The sequence below is a fragment of the Plecotus auritus genome (genome assembly GCF_963455305.1).
Source record: "Plecotus auritus genome assembly, chromosome: 5".
In the NCBI taxonomy this organism is placed as follows: domain Eukaryota; kingdom Metazoa; phylum Chordata; class Mammalia; order Chiroptera; family Vespertilionidae; genus Plecotus; species Plecotus auritus.
Window position 1 is genome coordinate 30004661 of NC_137776.1, and position 26727 is coordinate 30031387.

The following is a 26727-nucleotide window of genomic DNA, read 5'->3' on the forward strand; positions in this document are numbered from 1 at the left end:
CTCCTCACCTTGGGCAGACTTCTTTTCCTTAGCTTCATTTTCCTTGGTAATCCATGGTAAGCACCTGTCCTGCCTATTTCATGGGGTTGATTTGAAGATAGTGTATGTGAAAATGTTTAGAAACTGACGTAACATGAAATGTAAGATGCCAGTTTTATGTGCAAAGATACCTTTTCAATTGATTCCTAAGCTCAGAGAAAAATAGCATCATATAGGAAAATAGTGTGCTTTGAACTGAATTCAGTGTGTTTAGTGTAGAGAGAAATTTTTGCTGAATTTCAGTCAATATGATGGTATTATTTTTCCATGTTGAGCACTCTTTTTTTTAATTTAAATTCTTTATTGTTCAAAGTATTGCATATGTCTCCCTTTTTCCCCCATTGACCTCTCCCTGGCCACTCCCACCCCCCAGCACATGCCCTCACCCCCCTACTGTCTGTGTCCATTGGTTATGCTTATATGCATGCATACGAGTCCTTTGGTTGATCTCTTACCCCACCTCATACCCTCCCCTGCCTTCCCTCTGAGGTTTGACAGTCTATGTCTCTGAATAAATTTTTGTTCATCTGTTTACATTGTTCATTATTATGATAGTATTAATAAATGTGAAAAGTTAGCTCATTAATGATGATAATAACATTAAAACATTAACTATAAAAATTTAATTACTTGAGAGAATATCTACCTAGTGAGGTATTTGAGGTTTAAGACCATCTAACTAAAATATTGAGGCACACTGTTGAATTATTTAATTTTTGATTATTTGTAAAGAAATACACATATGTATTTTGAAATAAAGGCATGGTGTTAGAGTTCTATCTTAGTTCTAGCTGAATCTAATCAGTATTAACATAATAACCTTTAAAATATACAGTGTATTCTTTTATACTAATTGTGGGCTTTCAGAGAATAATTAACAAAAAGAATGTAGGAAATGTTATATTTGCTTTGTACATGCTGTAATATGTGGGTCTTTTTGAATGATGACCGACAACCCAGAGTATCTAGAAGGAGCCAGATGTTAGTTTGTGACTACTCTGAGCATTTATTTAACTTTTTGTTGCATTGATATCCATTCCTCTCAGCCATTCTAGCTCCCTCTCATATCTCAGCTTTTCTTATTTCTTTCTTGTCAGTAAGTGTTATCTTTTTTAAAGTCTTATTTGAGTCTAATCTATATATATAAAAGCCTAAGCAACTGTTATGACGGAACAACCGGTTGCTATGACGTGCACTGACCACCAGAGGTCAGACACTCAACTCAGGAGCTGCCCCCAGACCAATGGGGCCTGCCAGCCAACCTCCTGGCCCTTTCCCCTGGCCAGGCTCCCAGGCTGGGATGGGGAATCGGGGTTGGGTGGCGGCAGACACGGCCCCTTTCCTAGGGGGACCGAGGGCCAGCTCCCTCCTCGGGGTCAGCGGCTAACCTCCCCGGTCTGACCGACCAGCCGGTACATATGATGCGTACTGGCAATTTAAAAATAAATGCTGACTCGCTCATGCGCAATACATATAAAGCTCTCGGCCCCAGTCACATGCGTGTTTTAATTTTATAATACTACTAGTGGCCCTGCACGAATCTGTGCGCGCGTAGCTCATTGCCAGTCACACGCATGTTTTAATTTTATGATACTACTAGTGGCCCTGCACGAATCTGTACACGTGTAGCTCATTGCCTCTTGCCTCAGCTGGCCATCCTGCCCACCGCCGCTCATAGCTCTCCGCCACATGTAGCTCACTGCCCCGCCCTCTTGTAGCTTTCCACTGCTTGTAGCTCACTGCCCTGTCCTCCTGCTGTTTGGTCATTACATGTCACGGTGTAACGACCGTTTGCATACTACCTCTTTATTTTATAGGATATCATATATACTATTTTGATATGTAATTTTTTGCAGTAACGTTATTGCACAAATCTTCTAATAATTTCCTTTCAATGTGCACAAATCCATACACCGGGCCACTAGTTAAAAATATAAATTGTTAAGAGTTTTTTGTTCTTTTAAAAACCTTGTTAATGGAGATGTTCATATATCTACAAAAGTAGACAGAATAATATAACAAACTTCCATTAACATACAGGCTTATCCTTTTTTTATTCTTTGGAAGCAAATCCAAGTCAATACAATTTCATCTGTAAATTAATCAGCTAATTTATCTCTGAAAAAAAAAGGGTTTAAAAAATAACCATAGTACCATTTTTTTGTACATAAAAGTTAACAGTGATATAGTTATTTATCCAGTGTTCAAATTTCTTTTAGTTGCATAAATTTCCCCTTTTTCCTTCCCTTGTTTGTTTGAATTATGATGCAAGTAACGCCTACATGTTATGAATGGAAATATGGGTTTTAAAACTATACTGCTGATAAAGGATTGGAGGCTCAAAAGATCACAATCTGATCTGCAAAGGCCTGGCTGGCAGGCAACTTTTTGGGGCCTGTATTACTTGATCTGTAGGAGAGAGTCAGGTTTGTGTCAAGACAGGGAGAAACAGTGCTTAGACCTGGTGGCTACTCTGGGTCTGGATACTCTGTAACCTGGGGGCCCTTCCATCTTATTAAGTCCTTGGGAAACACTGCCGCTCAGGGGGGGTTGCAGGCCTTGGAGCAAACTCATAACACAGGTGTTCCATGGTATACATCTCAGTTTTAGTCCTTCACCTATGTCTTTTCCATTGCTCCAGCATCTGCTGCTGCTCAGGCTCCTGAAAATTGATGCTGGATTCTTACTACAGAGCAGGGAGCCTGTTTGGCTTTTAGGACAGTATCTGGCATTCATCTTGGCAACAGAGGGTGCCATCTGGTCGTGGGGTGCTTTATGAGCTGGTAAGAAGAAACTTGAAATAGGCTCTGGGCCCATAGATTTTTGAAGGATTGCTGATGACATTCTTGGTTCTGTTTCATGAAATTCAAGCCATCCTGCGCAGGCAAGATCAGCTGTGTATAAGAGTAGCCAGAGGCCATGTCTAGCAGGAACTTATTGAAGATTTAGATACGTTTTTTCAGTATTCTACTGGACCATGGATCCCACTAATTCCCCTAGGACTAGCTCATACTGGCCTGTAATGCTGGGATCTTTTTAGGGATGGGGTGGCTGCGAGCATCCATCTGGTACCAGAACTTGTTCTACTTTGTGCCATCTAGTGCAGTGTGGTGCCATAGGTCTTAGCGCAGGTGAGTAGCGTCTCCTGGTAGTGTGAATGCTGTGATGCAGCACCTGCTCTGCTTGCTGGGGCGGGGGAGATTGGATTGGGGTGAGCGTGATTGATTTGGGGTGAGGGTGATTGGTTCGGCTACCTGCTTCAGTGACTCTCAAAACCCCCACTCATGAATGGCCATTATAAGACTCTGATCTCGGTCAGAGGCTGCTCAAAGCCATGGCACAACAGCCAAATCTGTATTCCATCCTCCCCCCCCCCTCCCGCCAACATTTTATTATGAAATATTCAAATATACATAAAATTTGAGAAATTATGCAGGCACAGTAAACATTGTGCTATATTTAGCAAATATCTATGTATCCATTAGCTAGTATCCATTAGCTAGTCATCTTATATTTTTTATGGCATTTCAAAATAAGTTGCAAATGTTACTTCACATTACACCTAAAATCTTTAGTATATCATTAATTACAATTCATTATTTGTTAATTTTTTGAGCTATAATTTACATATAGTGAAATGTAAAAATCTTAAGTGTTACCTTTAGAATAGTTTTGATAAATGCATCTAGTTTGGTAATCCGAAGCTCTATAGAGATATAGAACAAGACCATCATCCCAAAAGTTCCCAGACATCCCTTCCTATTTAATCCCTTCCCCTTCCAGAGGCACCCACTGTTTTGATTTTTACTCATATTCATATAAGTTATAAAGAATGTGCTTTTTGTGTGTGCAGAAAACTTTGAGTTATGCAGCTTGTTCCTCTATTACTGAGCACTATTCTGTTGTGTGAATATATCAATAATTTATTCATTCTTCATTGTCAGATATAAGTTTAGTGAATATTTTCTCTCAGTCTGTGGCTTACTCATTTATTTTTATGTTGGTGTCTTTTGATAAGCAGAAGTTTGCTTTTTAGTAAAATAACAATTCATAATTCTATACTTACTACTTTCTCTATTCTCTTAAGAAATCTCTGCCTGCTCTCGAATGAGAATAATCTCATTTTATATTTTAGAAGCTCTGAAAGCTTTAGTTTTTTATGTTTACATCTATGAATCATCTCATTAATTTTAGTGTATGTATCATGTCAAACAAAGTTCAGATATTTTCATGAATCTATATTGTTTCAGCTTCATTTGTTCAAAACACTTTCTTCAATGGATTGCTTTGGAGTCTTTGTCAAAAATGAGATGACTTTATAAATATTAGTATGTTTCTGGGCTCTCTATTCAGTGTCATTTATTTATTCATTGGTACTTAGGCCAGTATCACACTGTGTTGAAGTAAGTCTTGAAGCCAGCTAGTGCAAGCCCCTCAGTTTCATTTTGTAAAAGGTTGCTTTACATATTCTGGGTCAGAGGTGGCAAACTATGGCCACCCAGCCAAATTTATATGGTCATTAGAGGCCCGGTGCACGAAATTCGTGCGCGGGGGCGTGTGTCCCTCAGCCCAGCCTGCACCTGGGTCCTCTCCAATCTGGGACCCAACTGCTCGCCTGCCTGCCTTCCTGATTGCCCCTAACCGCTTCTGCCTGCCAGCCTGATCACCCCCTAACTACTCCCCTGCCAGCCTGATTGATGCCTAACTACTCCCCTGCCAGCCTGTTTGCCCCTAACTGCCCTCCCCTGCAGGCCTGGTCACCCCTAACTGCCCTCCCCTGCAGGCCTGGTCACCCCTAACTGCCCTCCCCTGCAGGCCTGATCACCCCTAACTGCCCTCCCCTGCAGGCCTGGTCACCCCCAACTGCTCTTCCCTGCAGGCCTGGGTCCCCCCCAACTGCCCTTCCCTGCAGGCCCGGTCACCCCCAACTTCCCTCCTCTGCTGGCCTGGTCACCCCTAACTGCCCTCCCCTGCAGGCCTGGTCCCCCCCAAATGCCCTCCCCTGCTGGCCATCTTGTGGCAGCCATCTTGTGTTCACATGGGGGCAGCCATCTTGTGTGTTGGAGTGATGGTCAATTTGCATATTACTCTTTTATTAGATAGGATAGAGGCCTGGTGCATGGGTGGGGGCCAGCTGGTTTGCCCTGAAGGGTGTCCCGGATCAGGGTGGGGGTTCCCTTGGGGCTTGGGGCGGCCTGGGCGAGGGGCCTGTGGTGGTTTGCAGGCTGGCCACGCCCCCCTCGCCCCCGGCGACCCAAGCTTGAGGCCCTGGTATCTGGGATTTATTTATCTTTTATAATTGAAACTTTGTAGCCTTGAGTGGAGGCCTGGGCCCGCGAGAGTGTGTGGAAAGCTTGGCTTCCTCCATCGCCGGGGGCAACTCAGGCCTCCTGCTCTCTCCGTGGCATCAGCAATCTCGGTTGGGTTAATTTGCATACTCGCTTCTGGTTGGCTGGTGGGCGTTGCTTGTGGGTGTAGTGGAGGTACAGTCAATTTGCATATTACTTTTTTATTAGATAGGATTAGAGTGATCTACCATTGTTTGATATGGAGAGCAATTCAGTTGTCCCTTTCTGTCCTCATAATCCCCCTCCCCTATTGGAAGCTGCTGGTCCCAGTCTTCTTTGGGAGTTGATGACACAGTCACCTTTGGCCAGCTGCTCAAATGATAACTGGGCTCTTGGGAGGACAGAAAGGAACACTGGGATCTGAGTGCCACTGGGACAGAGAATGAGAGTGGCCCAGGGTGGTTATTCAGATATCTGTTTCTTGTATCAGTTTTGATGAGTTGTATTTTTCAGGGAATTTGCCTGTTTCATCTCAGTTGTCATGTTTATTGATGTACAGTTATTCATAATAGTTCCTATTTTATAATGTATACGTGCGTGGTTAGGGTCCCTAGGCCTAGCCTGGCCCTCGTTGCTGGCCTCTGCTGCCCTGCGACGCTACATGAAGCTCTCCGCCCTGGGACGCTATGCGATGCTCATGGCCCCTCGACTGCTCCGCAAGGCTCCTCTCGCCCCGCCATGCTCCACGAAATTCCTCCTGCCCCACCACTGCTCCATGAAACTCCCCCCGCCCCACGATTGCTCTGCGAGGCTCCTTTCGCCCCGCCACTGCTCCACACAACTCCCCCCGCCCCACCACTGCTCCGAGAGGCTCCCCCCGCCCCTCAACTGCTCTGTGAAATTCCCTCCACCCTGCACCTGCTCCGTGAGACTCCCCCCTGCCCCTTGACTGCTCCGCGAAGCTTGCTGCCACCCCATGAAGCTCGCTGCTGGACGCTCTGCAAAACTCCCACTGCTGCTCCGCAAGGCTCCCCCCGCCCCGCGACTGCTACGCGAAATTCACTGCCGCCGCCGCTCAACAGTCACCAGCCACGCCCACTGCCACTTCTCCCTCATGGTGAGCGGCTCAGGGGTGGGGGGGGCAGTCGTCCATTCAGTCGTGACAGCACCTAGCTCTTTTATATATTAGGATAGGGTCTGTAATAATTTTGCTCTATAAACTATGACTTTGGGTTATTTGCTTTCCTTAGCTTGTTAAGGTGTAACCTAATGTCATTGATTTGAGAACTTTCTCTTCTAGTATTATTTTAAAGCAGTAAATTTCTCTAAGCTTTGCTTTAACTGCTTTGTACAAATTTTGACATGTTGTATTTTATTGTTCAGTGCAAAATGTAAAGAATTATCTGATATTTATATTGTTCCTCTGTAGTGATATGTCAATTTGAAGCTTTTTAACTTTTTAAGAGTGTGACTTTAATGTCTCTGTAGTGTGTGTGTGTTTTTTCCTTCTTGGGGTTTGTTGAGCTTCTTAATCTATAAATTTGTTTTTCATCAAGTTGTACATTTTTTTTACCATTTTTTTCTTCAAAAATTTTTTTCTGCTTCATTCCTGCTCAACTCTTCATCTGAAGCTTCAAACTGCATTTATGCTAGACATTTTGCTATTGTTTCACAGTGCCCTGAAGCTCTTAATTTTTGTATCAGTCCTTCTGTTCTTCAGGTTTTATTAATTTACTAGAGACGCGGTGCACAAATTTGTGCACCAGTGGGGTCCCTTGGCCTGGCCTGTGGGATCGGGCCTACACTGGCTCTCCAACATCCCCTGAGGGGTCCTGCATTGTGAGAAGGCGCAGACCAGGCCAAGGGACTCCACCGGTACACGATCGGGGCTAGGGAGGGACGCGGGTGGTTAGCCAGCTGGGGAGGGACTGCAGGAGGGTTCTAGGGCATGTCTGGCCCATCTCGCTCAGTCCTGATCAGCCGGACCCCAGCAGCAAGCTAACCTACCAGTCGGAGCATCTGCCCCTTGGTGGTCAGTGCACGTCATTGCGAGCAGTTGAGTGGCCTTAGCATATCAGCATATTACACTTTGATTAGTTGATGGACGAGCGGATGACCAGACACTTAGCATATTAGGCTTTTATTATATAGGACTAGAGGCCCGATGCATGAAAATTTGTGCAAGAGTAGGCCTTTCTTCCCCTAGCTGCTGGCACCAGCTTCCCTCTGGCACCCAAGGGCCACATGCAACCCACAATGAATATTTTTGTGGCCCAGCCAATATAACAGTATGTAAAAAATGTTTTAATAAAAATTTTGTAACTTAATTTTTACAATATCATGTTATACAGAATTATTAATAACGAACTACAATGTTCGCTAATGTCTGATTACTGTAATCGTGTTGAATTCATTTCCCTTACGCGCAGGCGCACTATTTCTGATTGCCACGTCATTAGTCTTGTACTGACTTGTTTGGTGTGCGCAACAGGAAATATTTTGCTTTCGGAGAACAAGAAAAATAGGTTTATTTGCGTTACGTTTATTAATTTGTGCAGTTATTTAGTGTCTGGTAAGTTAATGTTCAAGAAAAAACATTAATTTTTATTAAAATGTTCTGTTATTTTATGTTAACAATTACTCATTTATTTCAGCCCTTTGTATTCAGCATGTCTCTATCGAAATAAACCTGTGTTTCTATGAAAATTGAAGCTTTTGTTTTTTTGCGGCTCACTTGTTTATTTGGCCCTTGTTAGCCTTTGAGTTTGACATCCTTGCTCTAAAGAACCTTTTTGTGATAATTGGCTGTGGATTAGATAATAATAATATAAAATGTTGATTTCCTGATTTTGATAATTTAGCTGTGGTTATATAAAAGAATTCTTATTTTGAGGAGATACACATTTATGGGTGAATGTTCATGTTTCTAATTTAACCAGTTAACTGCCACGATATTTTGAATTTAATTAAAAAAGGTCCACAGCTTTCGTCTATAGATGCTTATAATTTACAAATGATTAAATGGTTAGGAAAATTTGTATCTAGAGAGAATGATTTAGCATTGTTAACAGTAGAGACTGAATAAAGAGTGTATGTGACTTCTTTCTACTATTGCAGCTTTCTGTAAAACAGACTATTTCATAAGAAAAAAACAGGCAAAACTGAATTGTAGTGTTTAAGGATGTATACACTTGGGGTGGACAATAAAAAAACAAGTGATTGTAAAAATTTTAGAAAATATAGCTGACTATGTATTTAACATTTAAATGTGTAAGGACTTGATAGACTAAAAGCAGTGGAAGAAATAAAGTAAAAATTGATAAATGTAACTAGCTAAAACGTGGAAACTTGTTAAAGACATCAAAAACAAAATTAAAAGGCAGAATAATTGTTTTGTTACCCATACAGGGTAATTTGACGTCTTAGTTTGAGAAAGTAGGGCAGTTTTCCCAAAACTATTCTGACTTCAAAAATGAAATAAATCTTCATTTATAAAACTATAGTTTGTGAAGCACATTCATGAATAAACCAAGCTAATGCACCTTACTGAGGGAAGAAGAGAGGAAGGCTTCCTGTCCCAAGAAAACCACAAAATGCACAGCTGATTGGACCAGGAGTGAACACCTAACCCTGGGGGCTGGTGATTAATCAGATCCTCTCTTAGGAAATTGAATTCAGGCTCACAGAAACTGGATTTAAGTGATCAATCACTTGATGTGCCATCTAATGAATAAACAGAAAAAAAATTACTGAGATAGAAAGAGCAGGATTAGACATGGTATGAGAAACAAAAGTCATAATCTTTGTGTTTGGGGTGGGAGTGTGTATGTGATGTGGAGAGAGGGCTTTGGAAATAGATACTCAGACCACCTGGGTCCCAAATATCTTCCTATTTGCAAGCCAGGTTCCCATAAAGTTTTTTGTCTTGTTTTCTTCAAGCATTGTTTTATGCCTCTCTAAACTTGTTTTATCTGATCTGGTGGCTGGATTGTGGTTCTTTGCAGCCTAACTGGAATACAGTTCCATCTGACATTAGAGACATTAAATGAAATAAGGCATGGAATGTGCTGAGTTGTGTATACAGCCTTTTACTAAGCCTCCACAGTAGGTGTCTGAATTAGAGCTACTGGTCTCCTTCACAACCCACAGACACTTGCAAGTAAGTTTTATCGCTATTGACACTGCTTAATTTCTCTCTAGTGTTCTAAATATTTGCTCCCCTTATCTTTTCTATTTCTTTGTACTTATCAGTTATTTAGAAAACAAGTGTTGCCCTGAATGGTTTGGCTCAGTGGATAGAGCATCGGCCTGCGGATTCAAGGGTCCCAGGTTCGATTCCGGTCAAGGGCATGTACCTTGGTTGCGGGCACATACTCAGTAGGGGGTGTGCAGGAGGCAGCTGATTGATGTTTCTCTCTCATCGATGTTTCTAACTCTCTATCCCTCTCCCTTCCTCTCTGTAAAAAAAACAATAAAATATATATTGAAAAAAAAAAAAGAAAACAAATGTTAAACACTTATTAATCTTCCCTGAAACTTACTTTAGTACTTTTTCTCCTTTATTCAAGGGAATATGTATGTATAGTAAATTGTCCTCCTCACTTTTGGAAAGTCCTTCCTCCAGGGAAAGGCTTCTTTCTTTTTATGCTCATTTCTAATATTCTCCCTGCACATTACATAACCAGACTCTAAAACAGGATTTTACTTATTACTCTATTTAAATTGTTACTGTTCTTGGATGCTGGGATGGCATCATAGTAAGTCCGTGGTTTCAGGTAAGTTGGGTAGACAGACTTTTTCTATAAAGGATCAGATAGTCAATATTAGGCTTTGTGGACCATATAGTCTCTGTTGTAACTACCGAAAAAGCAGCTATAGGCCGTAGATGAATGAGTGGGTGTGGCTGTGTTCCAATTGAACTTTAGCTGCAAACATAGGCCTTAGGCCAGATTTAACCTGTGAATTGTAACTTGCTAACCTCTGGCCTATATATGATGAGAATTTGGATCAGTTAATTTATTACTTCTGCATGAGTAAGTTGGTAAGTTAAATATTCTAGGTCAGCATGTATACTTCAGATGGAACAAAGGAGAAAAAGATAATTATACTGTACATATATTTCAGGACTGTTAGGAAGTTGCTTTCACTCATGCACCAGATATTTATTTTGTGTCTACCATAGTATGCAAGTAGCAGTGGCACTGAGTTACAAATAGTGGTGACTCAGAGAGAGAAGGTTCCTGCCTTATGAAATTTACATTCAGAAACTGTGATATAGAGGGCATGAAAATAATATGTTGGGATAAGTGGTATTTGAAGTTTGGTATGGTGGATGTTGCCTCTTTGGATGGGTTGGTGAGGGAAGACTTTCTGGGGAGGCCTGTGTTACTGGAAAGAGTGATGCTGATTGGAGTTTGGAGAGTTAATCAGGATATTAGAATCCTGTGGGGCCCAAATTGGCTGTGATGAATAATTTGACTCTTATGCTAATGAGGAAGCCATTATAAGGTAGTTTGTTCTTAAATTGAAAAAAACAAACACTGGATTAAATAAATTGGATTTGATATTTCATAAATCTGGTAATCCTTCACGTATCCTTGTTTCTAGTTCACAAAGGCTCTGGTGTCTTAATGATCTGCACATATAGCCGGTTTTCAGTGACTCATAAGTTCTAGTTCTTGCAAGTACATTTTTATAAAACCAAATTTTAAGATGGAATATACCGTATAGTTGTGGAATGCAAAAAAAAAACAATTTTCCTCCCATCTTTTTAGGTTCTTCTGACTGGGCTAATAATCAAATGAGACAAATTAACAGGAGAAAATGTCTAAAATTTATTATGGATGTTCATGCAGGGGTGTCATAAGAATATGAGACCTGAAATCCAGTGGACAGTTAAGGTTTATATGCCATTCTGAACTAAGGAGTGGAAGGGGACAAAGGTCTGGGATTTCAAAGGCAAAGTAAGCAATTCACAGGTAAAGGAGAAGGAGCAAACGTGGTAAACAAATTCTTGCTGAGCCACCCAGAAACAGCAGGACACAGAGGGAAGTCAAAGGATAGGCCTTTGCCAGATTTCTCCCTGTCTTCCCTATTGAGTTTATAGTGTAATGCAAAGGAGATGCCCCCAGATTTTTCTTTCTAAATTCTTTTTGGCAGATAAGCAGGAGAGTCAAAGGTTCTTTCTTAGTCTTTTGTTTTGTAATAACTAGCTTAAAATCAATATCCCAAAAGGCAAAACTTTGGTCCCCTTCACAGTCTAAAAAGATTCCCAATTTCTATATGTGGATACAAAAGTTGGACGATGGAGGAGGCTGATAGGAAAAAAAAAGATTCATTTGAAATATGGTGTTGGAGAAGCACTCTGTGGATACCTTGGACTGCCAGAAAATACAAACAGGTGGGTCCTAGAGCAAATTAAGCCTGAAACATCACCGGAGGCAAAAAACGACAAAACTGAAGCTGTCCTAGTTCTAGCACATCATGAAAACGCAGGATTCTTTGGAAAAGACAATAATGCGGGGAAAATAGAAAGTAGCAGGAAAAGAGGAAGACCAAATATGGGATGGATTGACTCTGTAAAAGAAATCAGAGGCATGAGTCCACAGGAGCTGAGCAGGATTGTTGAGAATAGGACATTGTGGACATCACTCATTCATAGAGTCGACAGGAGTCAGAGCCATCTCCTAGGCACATAAAACACACCTAGAATGATGACTATAAATGGCAGGACTGACTGGAGCTTTCTCCTGCATAAGACACATGGATAGTGTTTTTGTTTCTGCAAGCATATAATGAGTATATATTCTTCAGATAGCCTCCTGAGAAATATCTATCAGTTAGTGGTCTAGAACTCTAGGGTAGTCCTGCAAATATAGTCTGGATGAGTATAGGAAATGTTAACAGTGGACTTGTTTTTCCAGTATATTTAACTTGAATCATTACATATGTTTGATAAAGGTATTGGAGATACTTTTCGGACTGGATTTTTTTTGGAGAAAAATTTAAGGCAAAAGTTGTTTTTTCCTTTTAGTGCAAAATAATATGTTGATTGTAGAGTTGTGTATAAATTCATGGTAGCTCTCCAGAGAGCCTTTAATGGTATTTCCCATTTGTTAATATTTATTTCTAGTCCTTTTTTCTTTCTCTCTTCAAAATGTGGATATTAGTTACTTGTTCATCAATTATTCAATTCTTCAAGTGTCCAATTATTCCTGTATTTTATGGGCAGTATTATGAAATGGTGTAATTATATCTTACACACAGGAGGAGGCAGTAATCCTCCATCTTTCCATTAAGGAGAGAAAGGACAATAAGTCTGAAATCTAGTTGGATGTATATAGATTGGCTTAATGAAAAAAAAAGATTTTCTAATTTCAGAGCATCTTTCTGTCTTTTCCATATTTTTATATCTTTCTACATACAGTTTGCAAGCAGTCATGTCACATATTTATTCTTTGTATACTTTTTATGAAAATAAGTGCCTGAATAAATGAAATATCCATTCCAGTAATTTTCTGCTTTATTTTGCTGTCCCTGAAAGGATTGATTACAAAGCTGTATTATCACTACCCTTATCTATTTTCCTTCTCAAACCTGATATAACACTGTTTTCTTACCTTTTTATATATGAGTAATTGAGAATTGGTAAGGAAATTTCCTGGTTTTGGTGTTCCTAATTGAGTTTGTTAAATTGTTTGCACTGCATATATTTATTTTGATTTGGGTGCTGTGTTGGAATACCTTTCATATGCCCTTACAGCTGGAATCTTTACCAGCTCTGTCTCCAGGCAGCTAGTTTGTCTGTATACACAAATGGGCTTTCTTGCCTCCTGGCTTCTAGTTGGATCTGGTCTGACTGAGGGGGGACATTGTCAACAGATCAAAGGAAGGAGGGAGAGGTTAGGATACTTCTTAACTTGGTTCCTGTGGGACATCCACAGTCTGGCTCATCCTTCCATTGAAAGTCACAGCTCCATCAAGTAGCCCTTTTGTTTAAGGTTCTGCTGACCTCTTCTCCCCTCCCCCCATCTCTCCCTTTCACTGTGGGTGGTGGTTAGGCCCTGCTGTTACTAACTTTGGGGTACAGTACTCGTGATTTCTTCACAGCCTACCTATGCTTTGTAAACAGTCTCTATTAAACTTTACCCAAACCCAGTGTGCCATTTGTTTCCAGTGGCAATCTGATTGATAAGTATACTTTAAAATATTTTAGATTGTCAGTATCTATTCCAATTGCACTTCTAAAGTGGATTAGCACTAGAATAAGGAAACATTATTCTGACAATTTGATGGATTTATTCTCTTAGCTGGTATGTGGCTATTTTTAATTCCTCTGTAAGATCTGTTTTTGAGTAATATGCTTACAATTATGGCACTACCCACTGTTTTAAGCATTGTGGGGAATTCAGAAGTAAATGAGATATATTCTCAGTAATTGTAATATAAGGCAGTTTGTAATGAGTTTCATGTGAGAGGCACAAAGTGCTATGGAAGCTCAGAGGAGAGAGATTGTCCCATCAGGACCACTTTGATTCTATCTGCAGCAGGAATAAATGGAGACCCCATTACATTGCCTGTGTTTCTTTCTGGTGAGATTTCTACTTCCCGGTCTTGCTTTCTTCATCACTCCATAATCCACTGCAAACCACTTAAGAGACCAGGCCCCAAAGTAATAAGTAACACTATCTAAAGTTCATTCTGTATGCCTGTTCTGAGTGCAAAACATATGTTAACTCATTCCTATCAACATTCCTGTGAAGCAGGTACTATTATTAAACAGAGTTCCCTTGTCTAGGCTTATAACTACCACAACCACTACATTATTCTGTAATTAGGACTGATTATCCACTCCCCCACAGAGGTCATCATAACTAATTCCATCATGTGGGAAGCCCTTTCACATGATGGCTTTTAGGTATCTGGGTCCTCAGTGATGTTTCTGGTCCTCCAGGTCCGTGTTCCTCAAGTCAATAGATTTTATCACTTGCTGTTTCTTACTACAGTCATATCAAGCAGCTCCCCTCATTGATTATGGATTTAAGCACCTTATGTGTCTTTTTTTCCACTAGTGTAAGTCACTTCTGCCAATTCCAGTGTCCATATAAGCCAGATTATTATCATAATCTATAATAATAAGAGTAATATGCTAATTAGACCAGATGTCATACCCAGTGTCCTTCCTGACAACGCCAGGGCCAGAGGGAAGCCAGCCCGGGTCCCGGGTGCCAGAGGGAAGCCCGTGCCAACATCCAGGGAAAGGAAGGCCTACTCTTGCACGAATTTTCGTGCACCGGGCCTCTAGTAATAGATAATTTGGTTTCCTGAATTCCTTGACTTCTTATTTCCAGTGAGTTTTCATCCTATTTTAGACTTGATCAGTAACTATATCACCTCTCAGATTTCAAGTTCAAGCATCCTGTTCTCTCACCTCTATTTCTTTCTTCCCAGCTCATTTCTCTCATTTTTTTAAGTCAAGCAGCTTTGGGACAACTGTCAGGACCTCCAGCCCACTGAAGTGAAACTTCTTTCTTGTCCATCATTCATCATATTCTCGTGTTTGTGAGTCTACCTTAGATTCCATGGCCTGTTCTAATCGTTCCCTTTGAACTCACCATATTTTACTTAATTAAAGCCAACACTCTACCTACTTTGTACCTAAACAACCAAGTGAGCCTGGAGGAAAACACACTATTCTGACTAGTTTCATTTTTAATACTCATGAACACAGATCCTAAATGCTGCCTGCAGTTGTAGTGGATTCACTCTATTCATCTTCAACCTTGACAAGCCTTCCCTTTTGAGTTGATGATGTTTATTATTTTGCTAAAACAAAAAACAAAGAAAGCAAAATAAGCAGAAAATAGAACTTGATACTTTCCTATCAGCAAATCTACAAACCTGAAAGAGCATTTCTAGGGAGCAGAAACGAACTTTTCAAGGACTAAAATGTGACTGGGTCACAGAAACTATAGACACTATGTCCCCGGAACACTGTCTCTGTTAAAAGAACCTTGCCTAGTAACAGGTTTAGTGTCTTAAGTAAATTTGAGAAATGCCAGAAGTGTAAAGTGTATAATGTGTGTGTGTGTGTGTGTGTGTGTGTGTGTATACACACACACACATATATATATATAGAAAGGAAGTTTCCATCTTCTGGCTGAGATTTTTCTAAAGCATTAGTTTGGCCTCTTTCACAATCACTTGGAGGGCTTGCTACTTCCAGAGGTTCTGATTTCATAGGTCTCCTTGGCTCCTGAAAATTTACATTACAACAAGTTTTTAAGTGACTCAGATGCTACCAGATGCTACCAGTCCAGGGAATTAAGGAATTCCATTTTGAAAGCCATTTCACTTAAGAACTCCATTGACAAGAGTGGCAGATAAGGTTTAGGATTTTGAGCAACCTATAAAATAGCCTTTGTGGAGTAATGTAGCTAGAAATAAGAGCTAAGAATGTGAAGAAGCTCTGTTAGTGACACAGCATTAATTTGTAGTGGACCCAAGCAGTTAGTTTGAATGATTTTCCCTAGCAGTTTGTCCTGTCCAAGAGAAGGAGCAGAACTATCAGCAATAGTAAACAATTTTGCGCAAATCCTACTGGCTGCTCATGTCAAATATAAGTTTACCATCAAGCACTCCATTTTGCTTTGTATTCCCATGATGAGTGCCAAGACAGTAACTTTATCATCTCTCTTCAGTCCATCTTTTTAAAAAATGTATTTGTTATTGTTGATAGTATTGTAGGTATCTCCCATTCCCCTCCCCGTTTACCCCCCTTCTCCCTGTTCAATCCATCTTTTTAAAATGTGTTTGTATGTTATTTTTTATTCACTAGTAGCCTGGTGCACAAAATTTGTGCACAGGGAGGGGAGGGTTCCTCAGCTTGGCCTGCACCCTCGCCAATCTGGGACCCCTCAAAGGATGTCCTACTGCCGGTTTACAGGGATTGGGCCTAAACCGGCATTCGGACATCCCTCTCGCAATCCGGGACTGCTGGCTCCTAACCACTCACCTGCCTGCCTAATTGCCCCTAAAGTCCAGAAGGTCTCCTGGATGGTCTCCCAGTCTAATTAGCATATTACCCTTTTATTAGTATAGATAAGAGTCCTGGTGCACAGGTGGGGGCCAACTGGTTTGCCTTGAAGGGTGCCCCGGATCAGGGTCGGGGTCCCGCTGGGATGCCTGGCCAGCCTGGGTGAGGGGCTGAGGGCCATTTTCAGGGCGGGGGTCCCTGCTGGGGTGCCTGGCCAGCCTGGGTGAGGGGCTGATGGCTGTTTGCAGGCTGTTCACAGCCCCCGGCGACCCAAGCTCCCAGTCCCTCCTTTTTTGCTTTTTTTTTTTTTTTTTTTCCAGCGCCTTCTTGAGTGGAGGCCAGGGCCGCCTGGAAGCAGGTATCTGGGATTTATTTATCTTCTATAATTGAAACTTTGTAGCCTTGAGCAGAGGCCAGGGCAGGCAGGAAGCTTCGTGGCCGCTACCATCTTTGTTGGCTTAATTTGCATAGTCGCTCCTGATTGGCTTGTGGGCGTAGCGGAGGTATGGTCAATTTGCATGGTTTTCTTTTATTAGATAGGATTAACTAGAGGCCCGGTGCATGAATTCATGCACCAGTGGTGTCCCTCGGCCTGGCCTGTGGGATCGGGCTGAAACCAGCTCTCCGACATCCCCCAAGGGGTCCCGGATTGCAAGAGGGTACAGGTCAGGCCGAGGGAATCCACCAATGCACAATCAGGGCCTGGGAGGGACTTAGATAGTTGGCCAGCTGGGGAGGGACTGCAGGAGGGCTCCAGGGCATGTCCGGCCCATCTCGCTCAGTTCCAATCGGCCGGACCCCAGCGGCAAGCTAACCTGGTTGGAGTATCTGCCCCCTGGTCGTCAGTGCACATCATAGTGAGCAGTTGAGTGGCCTTAGCATATCATTAGCATATTACACTTTGATTGGTTGAATGGACACTTAGCATATTAGGCTTTTATTATATAGGATTGTTTTTGTATATGGTAGTTAACAGGGGTTTTGGAATGTAAAGTCTAAATGTTTATGTTATTTATTATCCTGAACTAATTCTGTCAGTTATAGTTAATAATTCTTTGGGCAAATGACTACCATATCTCTTGTTTTCTTGTTTGGGAATTTTTAAAATAGAAAAATTAGCCTGGCTAGTGTGGCTCAGTGGTTGAGTGTCAACCCATTAACCAAGAGGTCACTAGTTTGATTCCTGGTCACAGCACATGCCTAGGTTTCAGGCTTGATCCTCAAAAGGGGGTGTGGAGGAGGTGCTGATCAATAATGTTTCTCTTTCACCTATGTTTCTAGCTCTCCTCCCTTCTTCTTTCTCTAAAAATCAATGGAAACATTTTTTTTTAAAAATAGAATTATAAACTTCCACTTTTCCTGTTTTGAATGTAACTATAAAGTCACAGAATCTTTTAAAATTACATTTTGGGAGAATTATTAGTCAGTTTTCTGGCTAAGGACAGTCTTCTTTTTAAGTAGCTAAATACTATTGCAGAAGCTGGGTCACTACAGGGTTTATGGCATTTCTGGCAGTAAGTTGCATTACCATTCCTGGGTGTCTGCACTTTTCTGTCTTTGCCTCTTAAATGTTTTTATAATGAGATTTCATCTTGGCCCAGGCCTCGCAGTGATGTGTCACCTTTTCTGCCTTAATGAGGTTATAGTAGTATTCGTATTGAAGGAGCCACAAGAAATGTTTTGAAACATGGTTGGTATTTGATAGGAAAAGGGGTGAGTCTTTTTTCCTGTTCTCCCTTACCCACTTTAGTGAGCAGGTAAGATTGAGAAAGATGCTGCATTTCCTTCTCTGATTTCTCAAATTTCTGTCAAGTTTTGAAGCTAGATACTGTGTTCTTTTCGCAGTATTAAAATAGGTTATTCTTCAAAATAATACAATTTTGGAAACTTGTGGATTTGTTTTTATAGCTTTATTGAGGAATAATTAATTATAAGAACTTTTACTTATTTCCAGTGTTTAATTTGAAGAGTTTTGACCTATGTGAAGCTATGACTATAATGATAAGATAGCACACATTTTCATCATTCCCAAGGGTTTTTTGTGTCCCTTTGTAATGTATCCATTTGATCTGCTTTCCATCACTATAGATGAATTTACATTTTCTAAAAATTTAAATGAATAGAATCATACAGTATGTACTTTTGGGGGTGGATGTCTGACTTCTGTCAATCAGCATAATTATCTTGAGGTTTATTTATGTAGTTGTTTGTATCAATAGTTCTTTTTACTGCTGATGAGTCTCCTATTTGGATATTCCAAAATTTATCTATTTACCTGTTGATGGACATTTGGGTTATTTTTCTTACAGTTTGGAGGTATTATCAACAATGCTGCTGTGGACATTTGTGTACAGATCTGAGTGTGGACATGTGCTTTTATTTTTCTTGGATAGATACTTAGTAATGGGATTGCAGGGCCATATGGTAGGTGTATGTTTAATTTTTAAGAGATTGCCAACTTTCTCAAAGTGGCTGTACCATTTTACATTCTTGAGAGTTCCTACTGTTCCACATTCTCACTAATACAAGATACGGTCAAATCTCTTTATTTTTAGCCATTCTAGTAGTATCTATGTAGTGGGATATCAGTGTTGTTTAATTTGCATTTTCCATATGACTAATGGTGTTGGGCTGCATTTTGGTAAAGTGGTTATAAAATTTTCTGCCCATTCTTTTGAACAATTTTTTGTCTTTATTATAATTGAGTTTTAATAAAATTTTTGTATTTTCTGGATTCAAGTTTCTTCAAGTTCTTACATGTTTTGCAAATACTTTTTATGAGTTGGTAGCTTGCCTTTTCATATATTAGTTTTTTGAAGAGCAACTTAATTTTGATGAAGACTACTTTATCAAATTTTCTTCATTGTTTTCTTTATGCTCTTGTGTCCTATTTGAGTTCTTCATCATTTCATTTCTTTGATTTGTCTAAAAAGTTAAATAGCTCAGATTCTCATTTTTTAGCCATTAGGAGGAAAAAAAGCATAGGAGGCAACTATACAGCTAGAGTTGTATCTGCCTTATATTTCTCTTGTTGTTATTCTTTACTAGCATATTAGGCTTTTATTATATAGGATTGTTTATGATTCTAGTAATTTTTGCTTGTTCTTTTTGGTTGATTTTTGAACCTATTAAGGATTTGTGAAATTGCTGCGGGTCTAGTTTATTCTGTTTTACGTAGTGAGGTAACTGAGGTTCATAAAGAGTACATGGTTTGCTAAGAGCTTATAGTCTTGATCGTTCCAACACCAAAAAATCTCAGGTCCTCTCCAATTCCATATCACTATTTGTTTCCTTATGAAGTGCTGTTCTTTATGATGCTGTTCCTAAGATTTTACTGTATACTGTAACAATAAATTTAGTTCATTTGTTGCCTCTTCATTTCTCATTGTAATAAATATTCTCATTGAAAGCAGTATTATTACAATTAAGTAGGTTAGTTTTTTGAGAGATCATAATTTTCCCTTTACATTTTATTAAGTGAAGATGTTGATTTATAACACTTTTTTTTTTTTAATTCTTTCCAAAGGTCTGTAAACAGATTTGGCTAGGATTATTTGATGATAGATCTTCAGCAATTCCAGACTTCAGGGATCCACAAAAAGTGAAAGAGTTCCTACAAGAAAAATATGAAAAGAAAAGATGGTGAGTGAATAGTTTGTATTTAGAGCAAAGGTTTCCCAAATTACATTAATTATGGGTAAGATTAGTCTGACATAAGGAAGGAAAGAAGGGAGGGAGGGAGGAAGGAAATAGGCAGGTTAGGTAGATAGGAAATAAAGGAATAGGTGAGTAGGTAGATAGATACCCATTATACTTTGGCTTTTTATTGGATTTGGTTTCCAAAAACCTTTACTTCTACTTTATCTTAACTCAGCAGCCTGTTCCTTGTAATTACCAGGCCTCCTACCCTTTTTTTGAAAGTTAGGGATACTTCCTTTGAATCTTTCTGTAGCCCCGTTAGCTTCCTTAGATACTTTTAGTCTTATAAAGCCTCCTTTCTTAAAATCTTTATTCATTTAGCAAGTATTTATTTAGATTCTTCTGTATACTAAGCACTATGCTAAAGCTCTCATGTGGTCCACTCACAATCTATCCACTTAACTGCAGCTTGCAGTAAGTCTTTGCTCAAAATATCCCTCACTTCCCATCCCAGAAATCATTTTACTACCTGGTTAAGAAGGGAGCCTTTATACTCCCGTCACTCTATCAGATGGTAAATTTTAAAATTAAATAAAATAGGTTGGACAGGTGGCTAGTAAGCCCTTTAAAGCAGAACAGGGTGGAGCTAGAGTTTACTTTAGGCTCTTAATTTTTAGCTATATGAGCACAACTTAAGTCAATTTATTAAGACTCATTAATGATGAATTCTTAGTTTCTTTATCAATATTCAGTAGTGTATATTTTTCCTTACGGGGGTGGCTAAGAAGATGAAGGAGAGAGTAACAAATAGATAATGAAGAGATAAATGGCTTGTTGTTTTCTGAGGAGCTGTATTTTGACCCAGAGAATGATACGGTCAAGAGCCTGTTTTGGTCCTGAAGGAATACTTGCTGTGGTTTTTAAGTGAAGTGTCTCTACCTGTATTCATTGAGCACGTTAGAAAGAAGTAGCTCTGATTTTAGTGCTCTGCGAACTTTGTATTCTTACTGTTCTTTTGAGGAGACTGCATTTTGCAAGGCAAGATTAGCTTGGGCTATATTCAGCAGCACTAGATACCATTAGGTGTGAATGTAGATAAAATATACCAGTAAAAATTAGTTGAGGAAAATTTTAGAAGGTGGGGTGACAGTGAAAGCATGGTGTCATAAATGATTCTTTTAAAATGACATATGTAATTATATTTTTACCACTTTAATTTCCTAGACCTTCCACCCCATAACGTATTCTTCTTATATAGCCCCAGCCTAATTTTTTATTTTCTCATCAGTTTTACCAATTCAGAATATTAGTTTGAATAGGACTTAGCTGGAATTTGAGATAGTTTACCTCCAGTTAGCAAGATAATTTTGTGTGAATAAGAGTCAATAGAAATAAAACCATATATTTCCCCAAATTTATAATAACAATAGTAAACAATAATGAAATTTACCCATTCAAAACATAATCCAAGTAACTGTAAACCTCAAGTAATTATAATTTGTGTTATTTTTTTTCTGCTCTAAGAAACAGGATAGTAGTAACAAGATTAACAGTAAGTGAGAATTTAAATTGGTGGGTGGGAAGAGGGAGTGACCATTCAGGAGGGCCAGGGGCTGTGCATTTTAAAGCCATGCTCCTGCACACCTGTGACATGTAACTAGAGAAGAGTGCAGTTGGTTTTTAATAAGGCATAAGAACTCTCCAAATGCAGACTTCCTAAAAATCCCTCCTTTGAGCAACTATTCTTAAAACAATGAGACTATTGTCACCTAAAGGGATTTTAAATAGTTCTTTTGACCAATTTTCAAACTTTTCCTATGTTATACGTTTAGCTTATTACTTTTAGTTAGATGAGTCTTTTGAACTAAGTGCTAGTATTTGATTTTATCCTTTGATAAGATGTGGCTGTACTCAAAAGTTGATATCATCAGTGGTTTGCCAAATTATAGGAAAGCTTAACTTCCTCTGTTCATTGTCATATTCCATCATCTTCCATTTACTGGAAAAAGCAAAGCAGTTTTATTTTTTGTGATTAGTGTGTAATTTGATGGTAGCTAACACTTAATGTAGCTAACACCTGTACCAGGAACTGTTCTAAGTACTTTACAAATGTTAACTCGTTTTTGCTTCACAGCAAACGTATCTTCACTTTATAGATGAGAAATCCTAGGCACCAAGAGTTGAAGTAGTTTGCCTTAGGTTTCACAGCTATTGAGTAGTGGAGCTGGTATTTGAACTGTCTCTAGAATAGATATGTGCTCTTAACCGTTTTTTCTGCTTTCTCCACCTACCTGAAAAGAGGGTTGGGGAGGAAGGAGAAAACCCAGATATACAAGGAGTGAAAAAACTCTCACATATTCCTAACCCTAGAGATCAGCATTGCCGATATTTGGGCATTATATTTTTACTGCCTTTCTTTTCTTTCTTTACTCCGTTCCTCCCGTGAATCTATATTTACATAACTGGGATCAAAACTGAAAGACCATAAAGTAACCTGGACATCTTTTTGTGTCAAAAGAATAGCTGTGTAGTATTACATTAAACAGATTTAAGAGTGCTGTGGTAACATACATGTACATGTATCTGTGTACACTCATCCAGTTAATTCCTAAGGATGAGTTCTGCAGGGGCACAGAGCATACCTAGTAACATATTTTAATAGATAGCAACACAATTTGTAACGTTTACACTCACATCAAATGCTAATGAATTAGGTTAAAAGTGTTTTCATTTCTATGTCTCTCTTTGTGAATTGCTTCTGCCCATTTAAAAATTGGGCTGTTTACCTCATTCTTACAGATTTGTAATAAGCCTTTATATTTTATACTTAACTGTAATGTTTTCCCTGCTCTCTGTTCTGTTTCCAAATGTTACTTATGATCTTACAATACTTGAGTTTTTAAAAATTAAATTATAATATTAACTATTCATCATGATTGGTCTGCTGTCTTATAAAAAAGCAGTTAACTTATTTTGTTTATCTTAGAAAAACTAAATTACAGAGGATTTTCAAAAAATTTATTTATTGGTTTTTAGGGAGGGAAGTAGAAAGGGAGAGTGAGAGAGAAAGAGAAACATCAATTTTTGTTCCATTTATTTATACATTCATTGGTTGATTCTTGTATGTGCCTTTGACTGGAGATTGAACTCACAACCTTAGTGTACCGGGATGATGCTCTAACTATCTGAGCTACCAAGACAGGGCCCCAGAGGGATTTGAAATAAGATAAGTATCAACATTCATGCAAAATTAGAATTTCGCTTATCATTTTTGAGTATGACATTTCCTATATTTTTCTTAATTAACTACCTGTTCAACTTTTCATGTGTTTTAGGTATGTCCCACCAGAACAAGCCAAAGTAGTGGCATCTGTTCATGCATCTATTTCAGGCTCCTCTGCCAGTAGCACAAGCAGCACACCTGAGGTCAAACCACTGAAATCTCTTTTAGGAGATTCAGCACCAGCCCTGCACCTAAATAAGGGCACACCTAGTCAGGTGAGTAGTCATTAAGTCTTTGTAGAGGCTTCTACTTGAGGACTGAATGCCATGAATTTGAGACTTTTTTAAAAACAATAGTATAACCTTGTATGCCAGTAGCATTATGTGCCAATGGTTTATAATACATTAAAGCATTGTTGGTTAAGTGGTTGGAATGTGTATTTATTTGCTCCTTTGCTATTGCTAATATGAGTTTCTTTGAATTCTCCACAGCTTTGTGAAGGTCTACAGGAATATTGCTATAGCTATCTGTTATATAACATACATTATAAAACATGAATCTGTGATAACTATCAGAGTCAGAACAATATAGCCTCTGTGATGTACTTTTATAGGAAAGGATTTCTCAAGCAGTGTAATCCTCCACCCCCCCCCATGCCCGATTTGTAAAGCACAGGTGTCTTTGCATTGCAGTATATATCTTATTCTAAAAAACTGAATAGACTGAAAGTTTTTGATAAGTTGGTACCTAAAGTTTGTACTTCTGTACTTCATTACAGTTGACTGAGCTGTGACAAATCTGTTACTGTGTGACATTACAGCGTCTACCCTACACAAGAATGATTCTGAGGCATGGTACTATTTGAATTAAATCCCACTCTTTTAATAATACATACTAGGGCATTTGGATAAATTGCTCTGTTTTACAGAAAGTTTGAGTGAAAAATGAAGAGGGGTTAAGCCAGTATTTTGTAACTCTTCTTATGTATAAAGGATGTAGTCTGTGAAAGTCTTATCGCTGGCTTAGCAGTAAGTCCATCCTTTCTTGTGAGGTGTGATCACTATTGTAATTGTGTTTCTTTGCTTTTGACTCTGTAACTAAAATTGAGAGATAATTTAGGAATAGATAGTGAAAATTGGTGCTTTTTAAAAAATATCAAAGTACCAAAACCACAAATAGAAAACTGTGTAATTTTTAAACTGTGTTTTAAGTTTGATTAGTTGGGAATAGCGTGGTAAAAATTTAGCAGATCTGACTGGAAACTCTTTATAGCTAATATGTGGTTTATAGTCCCCTGTTGTAGGTCGCTCTCAAGGACAGCAGCAGGAAAAGAAGTTTGACCTTTTAAGTGATCTTGGCTCAGACATATTTGCTGCTCCAGCTTCTCAGTCATCAGCTACAGCCAATTTTGCTAACTTTGCACATTTCAATAGTCATGCAGGTAAGTGTTTTCTCCCCAAGAACTTTTATTAGAGATGTGTATAAAACACCAGAAACAACTTTTTTTGTTTGTTTGTTTGTTTTGTTAATCCTCACCTGAGGATATTTTTTCTTTTTTTTTTTTTTTATTTCGGGTTTTTTGTTTGTTTGTTTGTTTGTTTTTTGGGTGAGTGGAAGGGAGGAAGGGAAGGGGGAGAGTAATACATTGATGTGAAAGAGGCACATCTATTGGTTGCCTCCTGCATGTGCCCCCACCAGGTCTGGGGATGGAAGCTGCAACCAGGTATGTGCCCTTGACCAGGAATCAAATCCGTAGCCGTTTGGTGTTTGGGCTGATAACACTCTAACCACTTAACCACACTGGCTAGTGCAATAACCTTTGTTTGTTTGTTTGTTTGTTTGTTTTTTAACTTAAATACCAGGAAACATATTCTGTTGAGAATGTCTGGTCACTCATACCTGTTGAGGTGTATAAATCATGTAGCCCTCCCTGGTGCTTTTTAATCACAAAAGAGACTATACTTAATGTCAGGTATTGACATGACCTCTTTCCATAGAAAACTAAGGAAAGACTATTAAATATTTTTAACCCTTTGATAGGGACAATTTCAGATACTCAGAAATGATCAGATAATATAACTTCATGTACTCATCACTTATGGCTAATCTGGTTTTATTTCTCATTCTAGTCATTTTTTCTCAAGTTACTTTGAAGCAAATTTAGACATATTAATTTATTCTTAAGTACCTATTTTATATGTATCTGTAAAATAAGATTTCCTTTGTCAAACATAATCCTGGCCCTAGCTGGTTTGGCTCAGTGGATAGAGCATTGGCCTGCGGACTATAGGGTCCCAGGTTCGATTCCGGTCACGGGCACATGCTTGGGGTTGTGGGCGCGATCCCCAGTGGGGGGCGTGCAAGAGGCAGCCGATCAATGATTCTCTCTCCTCATTGATGTTTCCATCTCTCTCTCCCTCTCCCTTCCTCTCTGAAATCAATAAAAATATATTTAAAAAACAACAACATAATCCTGGTAGTATTACCATTCCCTAAATAATAACAATAATAATCTATATATATAAAAGCCTAAGCAACTGAACGACTGGTCGCTATGACACGCACTGACCACCAGGGGGCAGACACTCAACACAGGAGCTGCCACCTGATGTCCTTGTGCTCTCACAGTGGGAGCTCCGCTCAGCTGACCAACCCATCCTGGTGGCAGCCACTCACTCCCTCAATAGTCCTGCAGTTCCAATCTCTGGAGAAGGGCCCGGCACCGGCGGACCTGCGCCGCCAGCACGATCCTGACAGCCCCGCCAGCCTCCTAGAAGTTGGCCTCGGGCACTGCATCTGCTTCCCCTCCCTAGACGCTCTGCCAGGAAGAAATGATACAAAAGCGGCCGCCAGGTGGCTCCCGACAACCGGCGTGAACGTCAGCTGGACGCATCCAGATCCCGGGCCGGCAAGGGCATCCCACTGCCTGCTGGAGAGCCAATTGCATCCCAGCCCCGCACGCCCCCTTGGGATGGGCGCCAGACGCAGGGCTCGCAGCTGCGGCGGTGCAAGCCTCTCCTGATCAGGACTGACTGGGCGAGAGCCTGCGGCAGTTGTAGTGGGGCCGGGATAAGCAGGAGCAGCAGGCGGCGTTGGACTGCGGGTTTTGGCCCAATCCCCGTAGGCCACCCCGAGTAGCAATGCCCACTTCCTCTCCCTAGCGATTAGCCTCTTTGGAGTTTTCTTAAGCCCAGGAACACGACTTGCTTTATAGCCAGGTGCAAACATTTTACACTGTAACCAAATGTCTGTGAAGCATTTTCCCCTGCCTCATCTCATTTGATCCTCACAGAAGTCCTGGAGTAGGTAGATAGGAGACTTGGTAGAATCCTATTTTCTTTTAATTAGCTGGAAAACGGAGATTTAGAAAGCTTAGAAACTTGACCTGACTGAAAAGAAGTGAGAAATGGTGGACCTTGAAAATGACTTCAGGTTTTCTCACTGCGCAGAATATAGTCAAAACCCTTTGTTCTCCCTGCGTGATCTACAATAATAATTTGCTT

General features: G+C 39.9%; 1 protein-coding gene across 11 annotated transcripts in view; it reads left to right on the forward strand.

The window, feature by feature from the left end:
- The window catches only part of AGFG1 (ArfGAP with FG repeats 1), a 69175-nt gene that overhangs the window by 19606 nt on the left and 22842 nt on the right, over window positions 1-26727 (forward strand). For all 11 annotated transcript variants that reach the window (XM_080670501.1, XM_080670504.1, XM_080670505.1 and 8 more), the window contains exons 3-5: window positions 19889-20004; window positions 23337-23499; window positions 24515-24665. In XM_080670501.1, coding sequence (XP_080526627.1) covers window positions 19889-20004; window positions 23337-23499; window positions 24515-24665 — 430 coding nt within the window. The remainder of the gene's footprint in view (window positions 1-19888; window positions 20005-23336; window positions 23500-24514; window positions 24666-26727) is intronic.